This window comes from Danio rerio, chromosome 22 (genome assembly GCF_052040795.2).
Source record: "Danio rerio strain M-AB ecotype USA chromosome 22, GRCz13ab, whole genome shotgun sequence".
Lineage (NCBI taxonomy): Eukaryota > Metazoa > Chordata > Actinopteri > Cypriniformes > Danionidae > Danio > Danio rerio.
In genome coordinates this window covers 943,620-967,959 of record NC_141042.1, presented here as the reverse complement: position 1 = coordinate 967,959, position 24,340 = coordinate 943,620, and the positions used below count along the sequence as shown (strand labels likewise).

Genomic DNA, 24,340 nt, shown 5'->3' with positions numbered 1-24,340 from the left:
AGCTGTGAACAAACACGTGCACAGTCGAGGGGCGTGGTCAACTCACATAGCCACGCCCACAGCAACGCGCACTGCCTGGTGTTTTTGATTACATAAATATAACTTTGCAAACCTGCTGGCATATTGATTAATGATACTTTTACTTTTTAACTTTTATAGAAACTAGTTTTGGTCGTTATTAATGTGTCTCCACTAAAAGCAATGCTTGTTTTGTTATGCATTTGATTACATGTTTGTAAATTTTATTTATACAGAAATGTAAACCACATTTTCATGTTTCTTATTATTTTTAAAAGACTTCAGACATTATCTAAAAACCATTTAATTATCTGAAAGAAGAAAGCACGCAGAGCTATTTTGATTTATTTATTGTAATTGATACTTAAAGATCTTACATTTAAGTATTTATATTTTCTCTTTCTTATTATCGCTTTAACTTTTTTCGTTGACATTTGTTGATATTTTGTGTATTTTATACAAATATTGTTTACATATCAACTCTGTATTCTATTTGCATTACTATAAAAACAGATTACATAAACATAAGCCATAATAACAGCGCTAAAAATAAACAGCATCTAATTTATCATAAAAGGTTATAGCTTATTCAATATTAGCCATTTCTACAGGATGGAGACCGGAAAGTGGACTTTTCATTACATTGAAATGTGTTCCACAACAATATTTTGTTGTGTGTTAATTGTTTTGCCATATTAGGAATTGTGCTTTATTAATAATGAAACATGTTTGGGCACATTAGCCTAATGTCTTTTCATTATTAGTTAAATATACACAATGTTTAATATAAATTTAAAAATATTCTATATTGGCTAAATTAAATTATATTAGCGTTCGTTTGTATTGAAACTTAATCTAAACGTACTGTTAAATGTGAGTTTGTCTCCATCTAGCGGTCACAGTCAGGAACGTCTTCTCTGATTCTCATGATTGGGTCTTGTTTGGAACTTCAGTGTTTATTTATTCGCGGTCAATTGATTTAAAATGGTTTATTTATGTGTAAACCATCTTATATTGTATGTTAGTGTTGGTAAATGTAATCTAATACAATCTTAAACCTATCTTGATCTTTAAAAATAGCAAACAATGTACACTTTCACATTAAAAGTACCCTAGCAGCACATTTAGTAACTTAAAAAGCGACTTAAGATTGTTTCATATTTCTCTACAACTTCTTTTAAACTTCAATTTACTTTATTGTCACTCTGTGTGTGTGTGTGTGTGTGTGTGTGTGTGTGTGTGTGTGTGTGTGTGTGTGTGTGTGTGTCCACTAGAGGTCGGGATTTGACCTAAATTCTTTAGTTTGACCTATTTACATAATAAGGCATATCCCGGTCACGCCCGTGACTTCACACGACGCCGATTCACTCCTTCAATCCGGACACCTCAAATGACACCGTTAAAAACACTCACATTTAGTTTATAACTTCATTAAAATATATATGGAGAACGACGACCGCTTTACATTTGAGTTACAGTCGCTTCGTCCAATCACACGCCGAGCACTGTGAAGCTATGTGAAACTGACTAATCAGGAGCTAGTTCTCAGTATCATATGGATGTGTTCGTCCAATAGGGTGTGAGGAAGGGGCGGGGTCATGTCGTACGTGCGAGGTCTGTGCTAGGCGGATAGCGTGTGTACTTTCATGTAACGATCGTCTTGTAAACATTACTTAGTTACCAGTAATTATACGTGTACGCTAAGGTTGGGTTTTGATTTTTAATTGGTGTTAAGTGTCCTAATGGATGTTGCCTGAGGCGATCTGGAGGTTGGTGGACATTTTGACCTTTAAAAACATTCCGGGAAATGTGAAATATGTCATGGTTGGAGATCTGTATGAGCTGTATAATAATGCAATGTATATACTTCTAAACATCTTTGTGTAACCGTGTTAATGTTTATAAGTGAGTCAAGTGGCGATAATCCAGGGCCAGAACTGCTGTTTCTGTATAAATAATTATAATTTAAATATAAATAATTGACCTCATTCAGCCTTTATTTATGGGCTTTTGGAATCAACAAAGACATAAAACTGTCTCATTTACCATGGTAAAAATGTGTCTGTGTTTTTAACAGTCTCTTTAGCTGGCATTGTTTTGATGTTGTAATTGTTTGCCTTGGTAATTCAACATTTTGGACCATAAATCATGATATGGCAATGCTTTGTTTTTGACGTCAGTCATAATAATGCTTTGTTTAAGTTCTTATGATGGCAGTGACATATTCATATTTTAAAAATTTGCTATAATAAAAGCAATGAAACTTAACATGCCATATGTGTCACATGTATGATGATAATAATTTGTATCATGTTTGATTTATTACGGTAATTCCATAAACCGCATCATCCTGGTGTCCTATTTTTTAAAATTTTATTTCATTTTAAACCAATTAATATTGAGGTAAAGTTGGTTTTATATTCACATATTCATACATTCACCTTTACAGTATAATTTCATAAAATTATTCTTTGTTATTTCTAAATAGTCGAATCATATTAGCTGCCAATGACTATCAGAGTACAACACTTTTCAGTCAATTAAATAGTGCTAAATGTTATTTTGCCTTTACAACTTCACCTAACTTTAATTAATGTGGTGTTTTGTTTTTTCAAAAGCTAGTCCCATGTTTTCAGATTTTTCATGTCTTGTTTTTTTAAGTTTACTATTATAATTCTATATTTTGGACCTTAACATGATGGCAAACGCTTGTTTGTTCAATAATATTTACTATGTTTTACCATTATTTTAGGATCTTTTTATAATGTTAATGGAATATGTTTTACATCTGCCATTATACCATTTTGTGACTTTATATTGTAAAAAGAATGCATGTTTTTTTTTTTATGTAATTCCATGTTTTGCACCTTGTAATGATGGCAAACACATGTTTTTTTATATTTAGCACAGTTTTACCATGTTTTTGTTTCAATGTTAATGGCATGTTTTTTTTTTGCATTTACCATAGTAACTGACTTTTTATAATATTTACTATGTTTTAACATTATTTTTGGACCTTTTTAAAATGTTAATGGAATATGTTTTTTTCATTTGCCATAATAATACCATTTTGTGACCTTATAATGTAAAAAGAATGCATGTTTTTGATGGCATGTTTTTTTGATGTAATTCTATAAATTGAACCACATCATGATGGCAAAAACATGTTTTTAGTATTTACAGCAGTATTACCATGTTTTGGACTTTATTATACTGTTAATGCCATGTGCTTTGACATTTACCTTAGCAATACTATTTTTGTACAATTTTGGAAGTAGCATGTTTTGATAGCATGTTTTATTTTTGATGTTATGCCATGTTTTGGACTTGTGATGGAAAGTGTTTTTTAAATTGACCATATTATTTCCAAGTTTCCGACTTTATTATATTAATGAAATGTGTTTTAAGATTTACCATAGTAACACAATTTTTGGGCCCTATAATTTTGCAAACAGCATGCTCTTGATGGCATGTTTTTTGTCGTAATTCAGTTTTGAAACTTATCAGCATGTTTTCTTTTTTATATATACCTTAGTATTACCATGTTTTGGACCTTATCATGATAGTAAAGCCATGTAGTTTGACATTAATCACTGTAATATATTGTTAATTCATTTCATAATGATAAATGCATGTGTTTTTTATTTTTATTTACCATGCTAACACCATGTTTTGGATCCTATTATGATTTTAATCCCATGTGTTTTGACATTTACGTAAGTAAAACCCTTGATGTTATTTATAATTTTATAAAAACCAAGTTTTCAATATCCTTATTCAATATCATCTTTTGTTGTTGATTTATTTCCATGTTTTAGACCTTTTAATGATGGCAAACACATGTTTTTTATACTTAGCACAGTATTACCATGTTTTTGTTACAATCCTAATGGCATGTTTTTTTTACATTTACCATAGTAATACTATTTATTTTGGAAATTAGCATGTTTTCAATAGCATGCTTTTGAAGTAATTCAATTTTGAACCTTATCTTGATAGCAAAAGTATGTTTTTTATTTATTTTTTACCATGCTAACACCATGTTTTGAGCCTTCATTTTACTAAAGTTCATTGTTCTGTTTCAGCCCGTCTGAAGTGTTTTCATCTTGGAGAAAGTCGATCGCCATGAGTCACCGCACCATCCATCTGTTTCGCAAAGGCTTGCGCCTGCATGATAACCCCAGCCTGTTGGGGGCGCTAGCGTCCTCCTCCACGCTCTATCCAGTGTACGTCCTGGACCGTGTGTTCCTGCAGGGGGCAATGCACATGGGTGCGTTACGCTGGCGGTTTCTTCTCCAGAGTCTGGAGGATCTGGACACTCGTCTGCGGGCGATTGGATCACGACTTTTCGTCCTGTGCGGGTCGACGGCTAACATCCTGCGGGAGCTCGTAGCACAGTGGGGAATCACACAAATCAGTTACGACACTGAAGTGGAGCCGTATTACACACGCATGGACAAGGACATACAGACAGTGGCGCAGGAAAATGGACTGCAGACGTACACATGTATATCGCACACGCTGTACGACGTCAAGAGGTATGATGACAACTTTATTAGCTTACAGCTCCCGTGAAGGGCTTCGAAATGTGTATTTCTATTTGATGTTTGATGTAATTTCAACTGAAGCAAGAAGAGAGGGCGGGGTATATAGTAGCTCCGCCTATAGTATTTTGGTTTTGTCACAATGGCAAGTCACAGTTGAGCTCAAGCACATCAAATGAACAGCCAATGGGAAGAAGGGGGCGGGGCATGTCAGACACTGGAGAGCATTTGAGTGGTCAGAAGATTTGGTGAGAAATTGAAGTATGAAGAGACGACAAACAAAATCACAGATCCATTCAGGCGGAAGAGAGAAACGGCAATCTTTGGATGTTATATCAGGTTTATATCTTCTAAATGTGATTTTTGACACTGTTTTTGGTGAACACTAGATCATAGATATCATTAAGACTAACATACTGACATCTAAAATAATTATTTAGATTTTATAAGGCCTTTAATTCCAGAGTAAATGTTGCTTGATTATTTACTCTCACACATGGGATCCAGGATTATCTTTCTTCATATAGTCAGTCTCGGTGGGTTGAACTACAGTTCCAGTGCAGTTTCAGAGACCCAGATGAGGAGTAAGAGTCTTACCTTAAGAATCAATTAGTCAAGTTACTATAGTACTACTATGTTTTGGCCTTTTGGTGGATATACTGTTTTGAAATAAAATAAAAAAAATAATGGCAAATGTGTTGTTGTTTTTGCATTTACCACAGTATTTCTAATTTTCTATGATTTGGATCTTGGATTTTGAAAATACCATGTTTTTAATGCATGTTTTTTTATGTTTACTATAAAAAATTCCATGTTTTGGGCTATATAATGCTGCCTAAATCGGGTTTTTTTTCAACATTTTCCACAGAATTACCATGGTTTGGACCATGCTATGATGGTTATGGCATGTGTTTTGATATTTACCATAGAAATAACAATTTTGGGCGTCCTAATTTTGGAAATGCCATGTTTCTGATGACTTGTTTTTTGATGTTTACCATTTTTACATTTACTGCAGTATTACCATGTTTTGGACCTTATTATGATAGTAATGCCAAGTCTTTGTTTACCACACATAGTTATTTATTTACTTACCATTTATTTACATTTACCATAGTAATACCTTTTTTGGGCCTTACATTTTTGAAAATACCATGTTTTTGATGCATGTTTGTTTATGTTTACTGTAATTACTGCATGTTTTGAACCATATAATGCTGCCTAAATCATGTTTCTTCCAACATTTACCACAGAATTACCATGGTTTGGACCATACTATGATTGTTATGCAATGTGTTTTGACGTTTACTATAGTAATAGCATTTTTGGGCTTCATAATTTTGGAAATACCATGTTTCTGATGGCTTGTTTTTTAATGTTTACCATTTTTACATTTACCACAGTATTGCCTTGTTTTAGTTCTTATTATAATGGTAATGCCAAGTCTTTGTTTACCGTACATATTTATTTATTTACCATTTATTTACATTTACCATAGTAATACACTTTTAGGCCCTTGTAATTTTGAAAATACCATGTTTTTTATGCATGTTTTTTATGTTTACCATAATAAGTCCATGTTTTGGACCATATTATGGTGCCGAAAGCATGTTTTATTCAACATTTTCCACATAATTACCATGAATTGGACCATACTATGATGCTTAAACCACGTGTTTTGACACTTACCATAGTAATACCATTTTGGGCTTCATAATTTTGGAAATACCATGTTTTTGATGGCTTGTTTTTTATTTTTTTCACCATTTTTACATTTACCACAGTATTACCGTGTTTTGGACCTTATGACGGTAATGCCAAGTGTTTGTTTATCATATATATTTATTTATTTACTTACCATTTATTTACATTAACCATAGTAATATTCTTTTTGGGCCTTTGGGTTTTTAATGTTTGCCGTAATAATTCCATGTTTTTGACCATATGATGGTGCCTAAAGCATGTTTTTTTTTTTTTTTTTTTTTTTTTTTTTTTTGCATTTACCACAAAATTACCCTGCTTTGGACCATTCTATGATGGAAGTAATAAAATTTTAGGCCTTCTAATTTTGAAACTACCATGTTTTTAATGCATGTTTTTAATGTTTACCATAATAACTCCATGTTTTGGATCATATAATGGTGACTAAAGCATGATTTTTCAACATTTGCCACATAATTACCATGTTATGGACCATACTATGATGGCAGTAATAACATTTTGGGACTGCCATGTTTCAGATGGCATGTTTATCATTTTTACATTTACTGCATTATTACCATGTTTTGTGCCTCATTTTGATAATAATTCCATGTGTTTTGACATTTACCATAGTGATACCATTTTTGGGCCAACAAATCCTGGTTGTTTTCTTAAAAAAAAAACTTCATTTCTTTTCAATTGAAGAATCAATGAAACATCTTTAATGACGAGAATAAATAATTGTGGATTAATATAATAATTATTCTGTAAGTGAACAAATGCTTTCAGAAGAGACTGAGTATGTTAATGTGTCTGTTTCTGTCTATTCAGGATCGTGAAGGCCAACGGAGGCTCTCCGCCGCTCACATACAAGAAGTTCCTGCATGTTTTGTCAGTCTTGGGTGAGCCAGAGAAACCGGCGCGGGATGTGAGCATCGAGGACTTCCAGTAAGGGCGATACGAGCGCCTGTGTTTGTGTGTGGGCGACACGAGCGTCTGAGTGGGTTTTCAGGGTTGTGTTGTGTCTGACACTGCTTTCACGACTGCCGCCTGCGAACAGATGGAGCTTTTGCCTGCCAAGAGTGTGTGTGCAGACGGCGACAGCAGCAGAGCATGATGGGAGATTGTGTGTGTGCTGTGTGCAGGAGGTGTGTGACTCCTGTGGATGTGGATCGGGTGTATGCTGTGCCTTCTCTGGCTGATCTGGGTCTGCAGGTTGAGGCGGAGGTGCTGTGGCCCGGTGGAGAGAGTCACGCCCTGCAGCGGCTCGAGAAACACTTCCAGAGTCAGGTGAGCAGCTAATACAATACTGATCAATGCTAACGAGAGAATATAGGTGACGCTGAGTGCAGAATTAAAAACTAGCCTAGAGCACCATCTGCTGTCAAAAACTGGCCTACAGTGCCATCTGGTGGTAAAAACCAGCCGAGAGCGCCATCTAGGATTAAAAACTAGCCTACAATGCAGTTATTAACTCGCCTAGAGCACAGTCTGCTGTTATAAACTAGCCTAGAGCACCACCTGCTGTCTAAAACTGGCCTAGAGCACCATCTGCTGTCAAAACTGGCCTAGAGCACCACCTGTTGTCAAAAACTGGCCTAGAGCGCCATCTGGTGGTAAAAACCAGCCGAGAGCGCCATCTAGGATTAAAAACTAGCCTACAATGCGGTTATTAACTTGCCTAGAGCACAGTCTGCTGTTAAAAACTAGCCTAGAGCACCACCTGCTGTCAAAAACTAGCCTAGAGCACCATCTGCTGTCAAAAACTGGCCTAGAGTGCCACCTGCTGTCAAAATCTGGCCTAGAGCACCACCTGCTGTCTAAAACTGGCCTAGAGCACCATCTACTGTCAAAACTGGCCTAGAGCACCACCTGTTGTCAAATACTGGCCTAGAGCGCCATCTGGTGGTAAAAACCAGCCGAGAGCGCCATCTAGGATTAAAAACTAGCCTACAATGCGGTTATTAACTTGCCTAGAGCACAGTCTGCTGTTAAAAACTAGCCTAGAGCAACACCTGCTGTCAAAAACTAGCCTAGAGCACCATCTGCTGTCAAAAACTGGCCTAGAGCGCCACCTGCTGTCAAAATCTGGCCTAGAGCGCCACCTGCTGTCAAAAACTGGCCTAGAGCACCATCTGCTGTCAAAAACTGGCCTAGAGCGCCACCTGCTGTCAAAAACTGGCCTAGAGCACCACCTGCTGTCAAAAACTGGCCTAGAGCGTCACCTGCTGTCAAAAACTGGCCTAGAGCTACATCTGCTGTCCAAAACTGGCCTAGAGCGCCACCTGCTGTCAAAAACTGGCCTAGAGCGCCATCTGCTGTCAAAAACTGGCCTAGAGCGCCACCTGCTGTCAAAAACTGGCCTACGCCACCTGCTGTCAAAAACTGGCCTAGAGCGCCACCTGCTGTCAAAATCTGGCCTAGAGCGCCACCTGCTGTCAAAATCTGGCCTAGAGCGCCATCTGCTGTCAAAAACTGGCCTAGAGCGCCACCTGCTGTCAAAAACTGGCCTAGAGCGCCACCTGCTGTCAAAAACTGGCCTAGAGCACCATCTGCTGTCAGAAACTGGCCTAGAGCACCATCTGCTGTCAAAATCTGGCCTAGAGCGCCATCTGCTGTCAAAAACTGGCCTAGAGCGCCACCAGCTGTCAAAAACTGGCCTAGAGCGCCACCTGCTGTCAAAAACTGGCCTAGAGCACCATCTGCTGTCAAAAACTGGCCTAGAGCGCCACCTGCTGTCAAAATCTGGCCTAGAGCGCCATCTGCTGTCAAAAACTGGCCTAGAGCACCATCTGCTGTCAAAAACTGGCCTAGAGCGCCACCTGCTGTCAAAATCTGGCCTAGAGCGCCATCTGCTGTCAAAAACTGGCCTAGAGCGCCACCTGCTGTCAAAAACTGGCCTAGAGCGCCACCTGCTGTCAAAAACTGGCCTAGAGTGCCATCTGCTGTCAAAAACTGGCCTAGAGCGCCACCTGCTGTCAAAAACTGGCCTAGAGTGCCATCTGATGGTAAAAACCAGCCGAGAGCACCATCTAGGATTAAAAACTAGCCTACAATGCGGTTATAAACTAGCCTAGAGCACAGTCTGCTGTTAAAAACTAGTTTATAGCTCTATTCTGATGTTAAAAATTAGCCTACAATGCTGTTAAACAGTAGCCTAGAGCGCCATCTGCTGTTCAACACTAGCCTAAACATAGTAACTATCCACAAATTGCAAGTGTCTCAGTATATTGCCGCAGCCCTACAGAACCAGCACTAGCGCTGAACTAGCACCAGGTGAAAGGCCTGTCCTGATGTGTGTGTGTGTGTGTGTGTGTGTGTCTCTGCAGGGCTGGGTGGCGAACTTCTCCAAACCGCGCACCATCCCCAACTCTCTGCTGCCCAGCACCACTGGTCTGAGTCCGTACCTGAGTCTGGGCTGCCTTTCTGTTCGAACCTTCTACCACAGACTCAACAGCATCTACGCACAGGTACGCACACACTGAATACATAGGCGGCATGCTAACAGTTGACACTCATCAGTGATTAGATGCGCACCACAAATAGCATGCAAGAGTCAGAACAGTTACTTACAGTTACATTTACATAGTGGCCAGTGTTAGCATGTTGCTAAGCTAATACAAACGTGCACTTATTGTGAGTTTAAATGAATTAAAATAATTTATAAGTTATATTTTTAATATTATATTTGTAGTAACCCACTGTTGATTCCATCTGAGTGATATTAGCATGCTGCTTAGCTAACTTCGCTAATAATAATACACAAATACTGGTTAAAATTGAGTTTTTTGATATTATTCTAATATTTTGATAATTATTTAACCTTACTTGATTGTAGTAGAGACTAATGTTAGCATGTTGCTAAGCTAATACAAAAATGTGTGAGGTGGTGTATTTTAAATGAGTTAAAACTACATACTTTTAAACGTTGGCCATTATATTTATAATTAACCCTTGCTTGATTCCATCTGAGTGATATTAGCATGTTGCTTAGCTAATAAAAAAATACACAAATACTGGTTAAAATTGTGTATTTTCTTAAGATTACTTGATGATCTGCAGTATATTTAACCTTAGTTGATTGTAGAAGACACCAATGTTAGCATGTTGCTAAGCTAATACAAAAACGTGCACTTAATGTGTCAGGTTGTGCATTTTAAATGAGTTAAAACAATATAGATTTCGTTTTAGTTTGTAGTATGTTTATAGTTAACCCTTGCTTGATTATATCTGAGGCTCGTCAGAAACTGCATACTTCCATACTATACAGTACGCTAAAATCAGTATTCGAGCCGAGTAGTATGTCCGAATTCATACCTGGATGACTTACTACTTCCGGCGAGATTCGGAAGTGCGCATTCCAAAATGACGCAGGTAGGTCACATGACCATGACAAAATGTCGGATGTAGTACGTCCGAATTCCATTCATACTTTTCACATTTATACTGTATAGAACGTACTTTTCTAACGGCCGAGTAGTACGTTTAAATTCAAATGCAGCACCTACTGAGTAGTAGGCGGTTTCTGACGCAGCCTGAGTGATTAGCATGTTGCTAAGCTAACATCGCTAATAATAACAATGACAAATATGAATAATAAATAACAAAACAGACAAAAACTGGTTAAAATTGTGTGTTTTCTTAAGATTACTTGTATACTTTGATGATCTGCAGTATGTTTACCCTTAGTTCGATGTAGCTGAGACTAATGTTACCATGTTGCTAAGCTAATACAAAAATGTGCACTTAAAGTGTGAGGTTGTGCATTTTGAATGAGTTTAAACAATATTGATTTCTTTTTAATTTGTAGTATATTTATAGTTAACCCTTGCTTGATTCCATCTTGATTCCATTGATAATAGCACGTTGCTAAGCTAACATCGCTAATAATAACAAAATGACAAAAATATTTAATAAATAGCAAAATACACAAATACTTGTGAATATTGTGTATTTATTTACATAAAAATTACTTGAATATTTTTGATGCTCTGCAGTGTATTTATCCTTGGTCGTAGTACAAACTCATTTTAGCATGATGCTAAGCTAATAATTAGATACTAGTACATAAATATGAAGCAACCCCGAAAATTGAGTGAAATAATCCATTTTAATTAGGTACAATTTTTGATATGCATCTTTAAAATGATTATCTCAGACACTTTGCTATAAAGCAGGCTCAGAGTAGCATTTACGGATATTGAAATGGAAATAATTTTATTGTAATGGCTTCGAAACAACAAACAACTGTTTAGCAGCTCACACGGTTTTGGCATAATAGCCAAACAAAAACCAAGGCAAATAAAATATATAAGAGAGGAATTCCTGAAATTAACATTTATAACAGTTAGTACAGATATTGTAATGCAAACCTAAACTTATAACAGCGTTGAACTCATAGCACATCGTTTAGGGCCACTGCACAAACACAGTTAGTAAATTGTTGCTGGTTTATTGAGTTCTCCTGTGGTTTTCCTCTGCAGTCGAAGAACCACTCTCTGCCGCCGGTGTCTCTGCAGGGTCAGGTGTTGTGGCGCGAGTTCTTCTACACTGTCGCTTCCGCAACACCAAACTTCACCAAGATGGAGGGAAACAGCATCTGTCTGCAGATCGACTGGTACCACGATCCAGAGCGGCTGGAGAAATGGAGAACCGTAAGAGAACCGCACACTCACGTCTCTATTGTCAAAAGTGTTGAGTTCAGAACCAACTGCTTTTTAAAGTTGTTTAGATGTTAGTGTCCTTACACTACCTGACAATAGTCTTGTGGTGGATCTCAGTTGGATGAGCAGCAGATATTATCTGGTCTTCTAGTTGATGATGTGTGAAAGTGTCAGAAGGTGGATTTCTCTGCTGGATCATCTGCTGATCTGCATCCCAATCATCACCAATACTGCAGAAGACCTACTGGAACCAAGATTCTCACAGAAATCAGTCAAGTTTGGTGAAGGAGAAGTCATGGTTTCGGGTTCATTCAGTATGGAGAGATCTGCAACATCAACAGCCTGAGGTATCAAGACATCTGTGCTGCCCATTACATTACAAACCACAGGAGAGGGACAATTCTCCAGCAGGATAGCGCTCCTGCTCATACTTCAGCCTCCACATTAAAGCTCCTGAAAGCAAAGAGTGTTCCAGGATTGGCCAGCCCAGTCACCAGACATCAACATTATTGAGCTGATGAAGGAGGAGGTGTTGAAGATGAACACAAAGACTCTTGATGAGCTCTGGGATCCCGCTGAAGGCTTTCTTCTTCATTCCAGATGACTTTATTAATCAGTGATGTGAGTCATGTCAGAGATGTATAGATGCAGTCCTCCAAGCTCATGATGGAGTCAGACACAATCTTCATTCTGTCTCCACTGCAGCAGGACTTTATATTCTATACTGGACATTATTTCTGTTCAGTGATGACACTTTAGTCTGAGCAGAGTCAGAGCGCACTGTCCTCATCAAATCAGTCAACATCAAGACATGATCAGATTTATTGAGCTCAAATCAGCAGAATCTAGAGGCCTTCACCTTTCATAGAGACACTTCTGACAACAAATGATCAACTAGAAGTCAAGATATTATCTGCTGTTTCTAAAACTTGGATAGGCAACAAGACTTTTGTCAGGTAGTGTATTGTTAGTTTTTAAGGATATCTATAATCTAGTGTGCACCAAAACCATGTCAGAATTCATGTTTAGCAGATATAAAACTGATATAAACATGCAAAGTTTCCACCTAAATGGATCAAGGGTTTTATTCACGTCACCTCATACTTCAGTTTCTCATCAAATCTTCTGATCAATCAAATGCCCTCTAGTGTCTGACATGCCCCGCCCCCTTCAAGACGCTTCACATTTGATGCGCTTGAGCCTAACCCCTCTCACTGGCAAAGCAGTGGGAAAAACAACACGCTACTGGCTGTTTTTTTAAAAGGGGAGGAGCTTCGATATTGCTCGCTTCTTTCATGCATCAAATTCACTTCAGAACAGATGCAGATTCGTCCATGAGCAGGGCTTCTGTCTGCCCGGTGAATTTAGCTTCATTGCTAAATGGCTAACATGGATTTTATTGAGAGAGTAGCTGTGTTTATGTGCTTTAGGAAGGCTGAAAAACAGCGTTGATTCGTTTGGAGCCGTGTCTGAGTCCACTAAATCAATTCAGAGGTGCAGCAGCTCTGTGAGTTCATCAACTCCTCCAATACTGAACCTTGATGCTGGAGGCTTGAAGCGGTGCTTCTGACTGAGCCGAGCCCAGTTTGATGAACTGGTGTCGGTGTCGGCTGGAGGATTTCCCCCGGGACAGTGCTACAACACGCGCTACGTCATAATCACGCCCCCAAAAGAGCAAGCTCCTGATTGGTTAATGCAGAGAGCGAATGTCCGCTGAAGTTCAGATTTTCGAACTTGAGCAATTTGCGCAAAACACGTTATACGCGTGTCAGTCGCACAAATCGATCAACTCGCACCTCTTCACGAATCGCATCATTCGCGCCAACTCATTCACGCTTATTGCACCTCAGGATGTCTATTCGCATCTTTGCATTGACTTAACGTGTATCATGCTCGACGCTTCTTCCGCGTCTGGTGTAAACGCAGCATTAGGTGACAGTAACATTTTTCTTCTTTGCAGGCACAGACGGGTTTTCCCTGGATCGACGCCATCATGACGCAGCTACGGCAGGAGGGCTGGATCCATCACCTGGCGCGTCACGCCGTGGCCTGTTTTCTGACTCGCGGAGACCTGTGGATCACCTGGGAGGAGGGCATGAAGGTGCGGCCATCTACTAGCCTGGCATATGTGACGCAGCATTTTCGACAGTGTTTGCAGATGTGTAAACGTGGATTGATGAAAATGTTATTGAGTAAATATGAAACCTTTTCAAAAAGCAAGGAAAAAACAGGCCGTATTAGTGTGTGTTAGGGTGATGTGCACAGGTGTTTTACACAGGTGTGTGTGTGTTCTCAGGTGTTCGAGGAGTTCCTGTTGGATGCAGACTACAGTGTGAACGCCGGGAACTGGATGTGGCTGTCCGCTAGTGCGTTCTTCCACAAATACACCAGGATCTTCTGTCCTGTGCGTTTCGGCCGTCGGACTGACCCTCAAGGAGAGTATCTGAGGTGAGACCACACCCACTTCATGTAATATTCATAAGATTATTTGATTTGTCACACCTACGGTACCCAGTACCCATGTGCTTCACCTGATCTGCTAAGCTTCACCTCAACTACGTCATTACTAATGAATAAATCTAATTAATATTTTTTTTAGTTCCGTTAAATGCATTTTGTAACGTAAACTCACATTAGTAGAATTGAACACTGTAAAAAGCACATAATCAGTACCTGAGGTGATTGTTGTCATAGTAGTTCATGCAGTTGTTCAGCCACAAGTAATACTAACCGTTTTTAATATTACAAATTTCAGGTGATGGTTTACCAAAAAAAAACGCTTGTGTTGATGTCGTCAATCTGGCAACCTGCCTTTTCGTGGAGTAGCTGAAATTGTTTTAAATTTGAACTGCAATATCTAGTTCGATCACTGGATATTAATCTTACAATACTGCACCTTTAACGCTGCTGCCTCATATGATTTCAAAAACACTGTTCTAATAGACTGTTCAGTGTCTGTCACATCTGCATTCACCTGCCACACCCACTCCTGTTCAATATTCATGATGCTAGCTCGCCAATTTGCCACGCCCACCATCATGTGACATTTATGGTAATCTGCATTCAATCTGCTACGCCCACCACTGTTCAATATTCATGATGTTATGATGCTTATCTGTCACGCCCACCACCATTTAATATTCATGCTGTTTGATTGCCGATTTGCCACACCAACCATCATTTGATATTTATGATATTCTGTATTCAGTTTGCCACGCCCACCACTGTTTAATATTTGCAATGTTATGATGATTATCTGCCACGCCCACCACTGTTCAATATTCATGATGTTATGATGATTATCTGCCACGCCCACCACTGTTCAATATTCATGATGTTATAATGATTATCTACCACGCCCACCACTGTTCAATATTCATGATGTTATGATGATTATCTGCCACGCCCACCACTGTTTAATATTCATGATCTTATGATGATTATCTGCCCCACCCATCACTGTTCAATACTCATGACGTTAGATTGCCAATTAACCACGCCCATCCTCATTTGATATTTATATTCAGCATTTAATTTGCCACGCCCACCATTGTTTAATATTCATGATGTTAGATTGCCAATTTGCCGCGCCCACTATCAGTTGATATTTATGATATTCAGCATTTAATTTGCCAAGCCCACCACTGTTCAATATTCATGATGTTAGATTGCCAATTTGTCACGCCCACCACTGTTTAATATTCATGATGCTAAATTTGCCAATTTGCCACGCCCACCATAATCTGTGATTTATGATATGTTGCATTCAGTCTGCCACGCCCACCACTGTTTCATATTCATGATGTTAGGTTGTCAATTTGCCACGCCCATTACTGTTTAATATTCCTGATGTTAGATGCTAATTTGCCACGCCCACCATCATTTGATATTTATGATATTCAGCATTAAGTCTGCCACGCCCACCACTGTTCAATATTCATGATGTTGTGATGCTTATCTGCAACGCCCACCACCGTTTAATATCCACAATGTTCTGTTGCCAATCTGCTAATCACGCCCACAAATGTTTAATATTCATGATGTCCTGCGTTTGATCTGCAGGAAGTACTTACCTGTGCTGAAGAACTTCCCCTCTCAGTATATTTACGAGCCGTGGAAAGCACCAGAAGACGTCCAGCTCAGCGCCGGCTGCATCATCGGTATGGAGAGATGCTAAACATTCACTAACTGACCAATGCGACTGTCTAAACTGGTTTAGTGATGTTCTGACCCGTGTGTGTGTGCAGGTAAAGACTATCCCCGGCCAATAGTGAGCCACATAGAGGCCAGCCAGAGGAACCTGGCATTGATGCGTCAGGTGCGGACAGAGCAGCAGACGACAGCAGAACTCACGCGAGGTAAAATACGATAAATGTTTATGTTGCACAAAAAAAGATATGTTAATTGTTTTTTTTATGATGTAATTCAGTGCAGTGCGAAGATTCTACATATTATCATTATCTACATACGATTTATCAACGATAATTTTCGCCCAGCACTACTGTATGTGTGTGTGTATATATATATATATATAACTTTTTCTGATGGATTTTGGTGATCTCACAGATGTAGCAGATGACCCGATGGAGGCGGGGCTTAAGCGTGAGCTCCGGGAGGAGGAGGGGCTTCTGGAGGAGGCGGAGTCACAGTGCACTTCCAAGCGTTTCAGTGGCAGCTCAGACCATAAGTCCCGCCCCTGCAGCTGGACTCCAGAGACTCTACAGCTATCAGAGCTCAGCGGAGAGGTCATGTGACTCGAACACTGGCCGATCAGATGAATGTTTTACGACCCAGAAGCCTATATGATGCATTTCTGCTTTAACACATGCACAAAGACTCACAGGAATCCTCCGTCATAATACGCAGAACTCTCAGAAAGCATCTGAACTCCATTAATCCCTCAAACACAACCATATTGGCTGCTTTTGTTGGTTTTGTTTTGCTAGCGTGTGTGTGTTTTCTGTGTTCAGGAGAGAACTGTGTACATTGAACAGAGTTTGTGAAGTAAATATGCAATTATGAAGTCTTTATGCTCATTAAACACATGTCGATGTTATGCAAATTTAAAAAAATCATCAGTGTGAGCTTTTGAAGAAATTCTTTGAGGGAAAAATATAGTGGCCATGATTAAAATGTCATTATATACACATCAACACATTTCACTATTTCATTTAGTCTTTAGCAAGTACATTGTGCATGAAATATAATCATTAGTTTGCTTGTTTTCTGAAATTGTGGCCATGTTGTTACATTTTTTAAGAATTGACTACAATTAACACCAAAAACAAGTTTTTTTTATAGTTTAACTATGGTATACATAAGTTATACACAGTTTTGATAATACTCTGGTTAGACAAATGCTAATTAATATCCCAAAAAACATGGTTACATCCCTTTAACCACAATGAAACCATGATTAATGTGCTTAAGGATTTGCTATAATTAAAAAAAAGAGGGAACAAATATGTTTAAAAGCCACAAATTATTAAAATTGAAGAGAAAAATTGTAGATCATAACAACAAATACTTAAAAAAATAATGTGGAAATGATATAAATCTGGTATAAAATTATTATATTTTTATTATTTTAGATAAAACACTGAATGTGTAACATTAATAATAAGTAGAAACAAGCATTAAAACTATAAAATCACATCACAAGAGATAAATGTTTACCGTTATTATATACAGTTGAAGTCAGAATTATTAGCCCCCCTGTTTATTTTTTTCCTCAATTTCTGTTTAACGGAGAGCACCAACACATTTCTAATCATAATAGTTTTAATAAATGATTTATTTTATCTTTGCCATGATGACAGCACATAATATTAGACTAGATATTCTTCAAGACACTTATATACAGCTTAAAGTGACATGTAAAGGCTTCACTAGGGTAATTAGGCAAGTTATTGAATAATGATGGTTTGTTCTGTAGACTATCGAAAACAATACAGCTTAAAGGGGCTAATAATATTGAGCTTAAAATGGGGTTAAAACAATTAAAAACTGCTTTTATTCTAGCCGAAATAAAACAAATAAGACTTTCTCCAGAAGAACAAAATATTATCAGACATACTGTGAACATTTCCTGAATCTGTTCAACATCATTTTGGAAATATTTTAAAAAGAAAAAGCAAATTCAAATGGGGGCTAATAATTCTGACTTCAACTGTATATATATATATAAAGCAACAATTTTTAACTTCAATAAACAGGTAAAATATCTAAAACAGTCAATAATTAAATATCAAATATGTAAATAAATAAATTGAGTAAATATGTTAAGTCTTAATTGTTTTCTTATCATGTAAATTAAAAATAGTTTAAAAAACTGAATGTCTTTTTTGAGATGTAAAATGAAGGATTGGTTTTATTATACATACATTATGCAGAAATTTACATTTTATCAATAATGTAACGCTATTTTTTATTTAAGGGCATTAAGGGCAACACTTCAAAAAATATTTATTTTATACATTTATTTGTTGTTTTTATGATTATAAACATCAGAAACAAGTTTAAAATGCTTAACAATACATACAAATAATATATAAACAAATTAAAAGGACAAAAGCATATTTTATATGCATATTTCTATCATGTTTATATCAATTAAATAAGCACATATAGCTAATTTTAATGCCAGCATATAAAATACATTATATACTCTATAGACAGCAAGTCCACTATTCAATTAACTTTAAGCTACTATAATTGTATCTTGCCATTTCTTATTTTAAATACACTAAAGATGATTCATTTAGTCGACGCTTTTATCCAAAGCGACTTACAAATGAGGACAAGAAAGCAATTTACACAACTATATGAGCAACAATGAATAAGTGCTGTAGGCAAGTTTCAGGTGTGTAAAGTCTAAGAAGGAAACCATTTTTTTCATATATAAAATGAAACAAATTAAATCAAATAAAAGATTTCATAAATGAAAATCAATTATAAAACCCTTAGATAAAGCCACGCTTTTAAAGTTGACTCACCATCTCTTGTGACGTAAGATCCAGAGTTCGCCAATCCTACTACGGCGAAGGCTGAGCTCATGAATATTAACACTTTATTTGCACGACGCTTCCAATGAAGTAACACACTATTTATTCACGTTCTAAAAACGCCTCCGTTCGAGCCAATCAAGCAGCGCGAGCGTCCCGTTACGTCATTAATATTCATGAGGCGGGCCTTCGACGTAGTAGCGCTAGATCTGCATCCTGCATTGAACGCCACGTCGCAGCAGCAGCAAAACACCGATGATTCCCGCACATCTGACGGGCAACCAGGACACAAAACCTGCGGGGAAAACAGCGAAAACATGGTGAAGGTGAGCAGAAACACCGCGTTTATCATTAATGACTGATGCATGTCACTGCAGACGCTTTAAAGTTACTTTCGCGAGTTATCGACGCTCTATAATCCGCGCGTTTCACTGGTTTTCAGTATCTATTTGCTGTGCATCAGAATATTTTTAAGTTTGACTGCAAAACATCATTTTTAATACACTATTTAAAAAGTGTTAGGTTATATGAATTGAATAGCGCTTTATTGTCAAGTTATTTGCAGTTAAAAAGTTACTTTCTAAGTAATAATGCCTTACAGTATTGAGTTACTTCATAAAAAAAGTAACTAGTTGCGTTACTTGGTTACTTTTTTAAGTAATATGATAATTTTGTGTTGCTTTTGCATAACTTTTTCTTACCTGGCCAAGGCTTGATCTCTTTCAGAACTTGCAGGGGCTTTACTTCGTATTTTTATTTATTTATTTTTTATTTTATTTTAATCAAACACACACTGTATACTCTTCATTTGCCTTTTAAAATTAAAAAATAATAATGTTGTGTAATGTAGTCTTCTAGGAACTTCCCTGAGCTTTACATGCAATATATATACAGATCATTGCAGTTTAAAGCAGTGTTCACTGATATTAGTCTTATTAGTGCAGTAAAATCACTGTGCATTGAGTAGGCATGGGCCGGTATAAGATTCTGACGGTATGATAAACTTGGATAAAAATATCACGGTATTGTGATTACCAGAGGTGGGAGTAAGTCACACGTGTGCATTGTGCAAGCCTCGAGACATCACCTTCAAGTTTCAAGCAAGTCAAGTCAATGTTTGTCAGACTCACTGCTTTTCTCAAGTCAAGTCGTAACTTGGTCTAGCAAGTCACTTTCAAGTCAATCAAACTTTTGTCAATTTTTTAACTTTTGCAGTTTATTTTTACATGTATAGCTTTCAGTTTTGTATGACATGCATATGTAACAAACAGTTATTTATTAAAAACAAAACAATTTATTTTGAGTCATTTAAGTCTAAGTCAAGTCTGAAGTCATGACAGTCAAGTCGAGTCTTTTCTGGATATTTGTCAAGCAAGTCTCAAATCCTAAGTTTTGCTAAAGTCTGACTTATGATGACACAAGTTATGACTTGACTTGAGTCCCTCATCTCTGGTGATTACTGCTCTAAAATAATTTCTTTTTAAATGTCTGGGTAAAAAAACAAAATGTTCCCCCTTTGAACACATTATATTTTATTTTTTGAAAGATTTATAGTTTTATGGAGCAGTAAACATGTCAGGCTAAATGATGAAAATGAATCATAAGCCCCTTTCACACAGTGATACCGGTAAATATCTGGAAAATTTCCGGAACGACTTTTACCGGTATATTCAAAAAAGCGCTGTTCACACAGGCGAGGACGTTACGGAAAGTTTCCGGAAAAGAGCATTCACACATCCATTCCAAAATACCGGTAAATTCTGACATCATTCACCACAAATGAGCTTTAAACGGCTGCGCTTGTGTTTGTAAACATTTGACTAAATTACAAACTCTGTGGATGATCAATATTGTGAACGACTTTCGCAGGATCACTTTCGCATGTCGAGATGTTCATAATATGTGCGTGTGCAGGCGCTCACAGGCACACGCAAACTGCCCGTTTCGCTGTTTGATGTTGCAAACTGATATTTCCTTATTATATTATTCTACTTGGTCTGTGTAGTCATGCAAACATTTGTTTGTAGAGTGAGTAGTTTGACCGTTTTCTGCCGTTTATTATTCCTAATTGTTTCTCCCATAGGCTACTGAATCGAAAGATCTAAAACAATCGCGAAAACGGGCGCACTTCCGCATTTTAGAATAAGGTCAATCCCTTGAAAACGATTATCGTCCCACGCCTGGCATTGAGACTATAATCCCCTTTTCCACTGTGTGTGTTCAGAATAATGAGAATACCTCCAGTGCTCTGCCATCTTGGTTTCTGTCCTAATGCAGTGTATGCTTCAACATGACCATGCTCACAATAATTCAGCAAAGCTGATTAATTAAACTAAAAACAACTCAAATATTATCACTTAATGTTTTACGCTCCAATCACATGGCGTGTCAGCGCTTCCCATTCACTTTAAATGGGTGACGTCAGGCGTTGCCGAACTGCATTGTGGATCCGTTGGCTCTGCTTCAGAGGTGTTGCTCGCTGCAAAAGTTGGGGCTTGCTCAAATTTTCAAGCAGCGACAGAAACGTCAGCCAATCAGATCGCTGTATGCAAATACACCAGCTCAGACAGTAGCCTATTGCTGACTAATTTCATTGGCTAACGCTGCTATGACAATTGCGTCAGCTCTAACTTTAGACACGCCCTCTGTCAAGCGTTGACGCTGAAGCCCCATGTAAATGGGGCGTTAATTAGTCAGCAATAGGCCACTGTCTAAGCTGGTGTATTTGCATACAGCGATCTGATTGGCTGACGCTTCCGTCGCCGCTTGAAAAGTTGAGCAAGTCCCAACTGCTGCAGCGAGCAACGCCTCTGTAGCGGCGCCGACGGATCCACAATGCAGATTAAGTATCTTGTGTCACTTGTAATGCGTTACCCCCAACACTGGTCACGAGAGAATGTTTATTTCTCTTCCAGACAGAATCTGTGTTTATTGTTCAGTTTTGTTTGTTTTCAGAGTGTGAATTCACAAACTGAGTCCAGGAGTGAAACATATGAAGGAGAGGAGGCTGAAAACACTGAAAACCAGCCGTCTGCAGGTAAATGAGGGTTTTACAGCCCATAATAATCCCTGCTGTCTCCATATGGATCACTCGTGATGAAGTTATGCACATATTTTGTGTTATAATAACAATATTTTTAAATGATCTTTGCTTTTTAGCTGTTTCTGAGGGATTATTTTTGTAACACGTTGGTGTAGTAAACACACACACACACACACGTTGGTGTAGTAAACACACACACACACACACACACACACTGCTGTGGTTTGAGGTTTGCTGCTATTTCAGTGAATGATCTGGGGAAAACAGCTCTGCTTTGTGTGTTCTGGGACCTCAGGCTTGCTTTTGCTCAACATTTTGTTTTAATGATGCAAGAGATGCACAATTACATCATTTCATATTAAAAATGAGAAGGAATGAAATGCCAGGAACTAATTATTAAGACTAAAGGTTAAAAAACATTGCACTTTTAATGTTTCTAGTTACATAAACTATTGATTTTAAACATTTCTATTATTGTTTTTAGTTTTATAATTTGTCTTTTATTATAAAATTAACATATATATGTATATATACACATACATGTATTATTATAATGAACTATTAATTATATATTTTTTTCAATAAAAATGTATTATATATTTACTTGTTAAACAATTTGAAGCTTTGTATATTAAACACACTGTTAATATTGTTAAATATTTTGTTTATTTTTATTATTTATTTAATTATTTTCCTCTTCTTTATCAAATTAGTGGAATAGGCTGGGGAAAGAATTAATATTTCTGTATTTGCTTGTACTTTATTTAAAATATCAATAAATATTGCTAAAAAATGCATATTTACATGCACCTTATAATAAAATATAAACATACCCAGTTTTTATTTGCATGTTTTTCATATTTTATATTTCAATTTACATTTATTATTACTATATTTATTAGCATTAATATTTATTTATGTTATTTTAAATAAAAAAAATACCTTTGTTGGTTTTGTTACATTACAATGAATATTTAAATATAATTAATGATAATTACTGAAAATAATACTCAACAAAATTATTGTTACAGAATGTTTTGATTTAAATTTAGCATGAATTGATAATTCTCAAATTTGTTTTAAATGTACTGAGGTCGGTAATTTTAATTGCGATGAGTTTTATAAAACTGTTACTGCAATAAACCTGTTATTATTGCGATTGTCAGCAGATGGCGGTAAAGAGCACCCGACAGCTCCGACCGGGATGATCTGGCGTGTCACTGGCGGCCTCTTCAGCGCCACCAAGGGCGTGGTTGGAGCCACAGTGGGCGGAGTCACCTGGCTGGGCGGGAAAAGTTTGGAGATCACCAAATCAGCTGTGACCGCAGTGCCCTCGGTGGGCGTCAGCCTGGTGAAGGGCGGAGTTTCTGCAGTGGCAGGGGGCGTGTCCACAGTGGGGTCAACGGTAGCCAATAAAGTTCCATTCACAGGAAAGAGGAAGGACAAATCAGAGTGAAGAAGAGGACTACGATGAATAAAATACCGTTTGATTTCCACGCTGGACACCAGAGACACTGACTGATGTTCTCCACCGCCATATTTGATTTGGTTATAATCACATAAGAAGAGCTCTGTGGAAATAGTTTGGGTTTTTCCACAAATGATCTCAGATCTGCGACTAAAGACACGTTTACTTGTCGTGGTTTTGGCCGACACCGAACACTATTTCACCATCTCCTGTAGCTGATTTCATCTGATGTTGTCGGTCAGATTATGTTTGTAAATTACATTTTTTATTATTTGAATATAATAAAGTCATGTTAAAGAAGTTTGCGAAAGTGTTATTTTTTTCCGTGATTCAAACTTCAATGTCTGAAACGTTTTCAAATACATTGTTAATCTTGAAAGCAAGCTAGCGATGCATCTTTAAACCTTATTCTGCAAATAGTACATTTGTTTAACACAATTTTTGGTTTCCAAAATATTTAGTTTTTTTTTTGTTAGCTGTGAGTGTTTGCTTTATGTAAATATAATGTGGTTTGTTTGTTTGCTAACCAAGTTTTTGGATTGTATCCATTAAATGCTAATCATTCATTTAAATATTATTTTCGGCTTAGTTCATTTATTAATCTGGGGTTGCCACAGGGGCATGAACCGCCAACTTATCCAGCATATGTTTTACACAGTGGATACCCTTCCAGATGCAACCCATCACTGGGAAACATGCATACACACTCATACACTACTGCCTATTTAGCCTACCGAATATACCTACACCACATGTCTTTGGACTTGTGGGGGAAACCGAAACACCCGGAGGAAACAAACTCGAGGAGAACGTGCAAACTCCTTCCAGGTACACCAACTGACCCAGCCGAGGCTCGAACCAGCGACCTTCTTGCTGTGAAATGAACGTGCTACCCACTG

At 37.5% G+C, this 24,340-nt stretch overlaps 4 protein-coding genes across 10 annotated transcripts in view; 2 read left to right on the top strand and 2 right to left on the bottom strand.

Annotated features, from left to right (window-relative positions):
* Positions 1–24,340, bottom strand: part of zgc:112334 — a gene marked incomplete at its 3' end in the record, with an annotated part of 817,035 nt that overhangs the window by 27,886 nt on the left and 764,809 nt on the right.
* The window catches only part of prkar2ab (protein kinase, cAMP-dependent, regulatory, type II, alpha, B), a 773,085-nt gene that overhangs the window by 27,884 nt on the left and 720,861 nt on the right, over positions 1–24,340 (bottom strand).
* On the top strand, positions 1,600–17,079 carry cry4 (cryptochrome circadian regulator 4). Of its 6 annotated transcripts, none has more exons than XM_087303286.1 (11): positions 1,600–1,787; positions 4,115–4,556; positions 7,095–7,211; positions 7,409–7,553; positions 9,593–9,733; positions 11,783–11,917; positions 13,887–14,027; positions 14,223–14,374; positions 15,989–16,086; positions 16,174–16,284; positions 16,493–17,079. In XM_087303286.1, the coding sequence occupies exons 2-11, from the start codon at positions 4,144–4,146 to the stop codon at positions 16,678–16,680; spliced, it is 1,641 nt and encodes a 546-aa protein (XP_087159412.1). In that variant the 5' UTR covers positions 1,600–1,787; positions 4,115–4,143; the 3' UTR covers positions 16,681–17,079.
* Positions 19,149–23,744, top strand: zgc:153675. 2 transcript variants are annotated; one of them, XM_087303245.1, is made up of 3 exons: positions 19,149–19,256; positions 21,886–21,967; positions 23,140–23,741. In XM_087303245.1, the coding sequence occupies exons 1-3, from the start codon at positions 19,248–19,250 to the stop codon at positions 23,427–23,429; spliced, it is 381 nt and encodes a 126-aa protein (XP_087159371.1). In that variant the 5' UTR covers positions 19,149–19,247; the 3' UTR covers positions 23,430–23,741.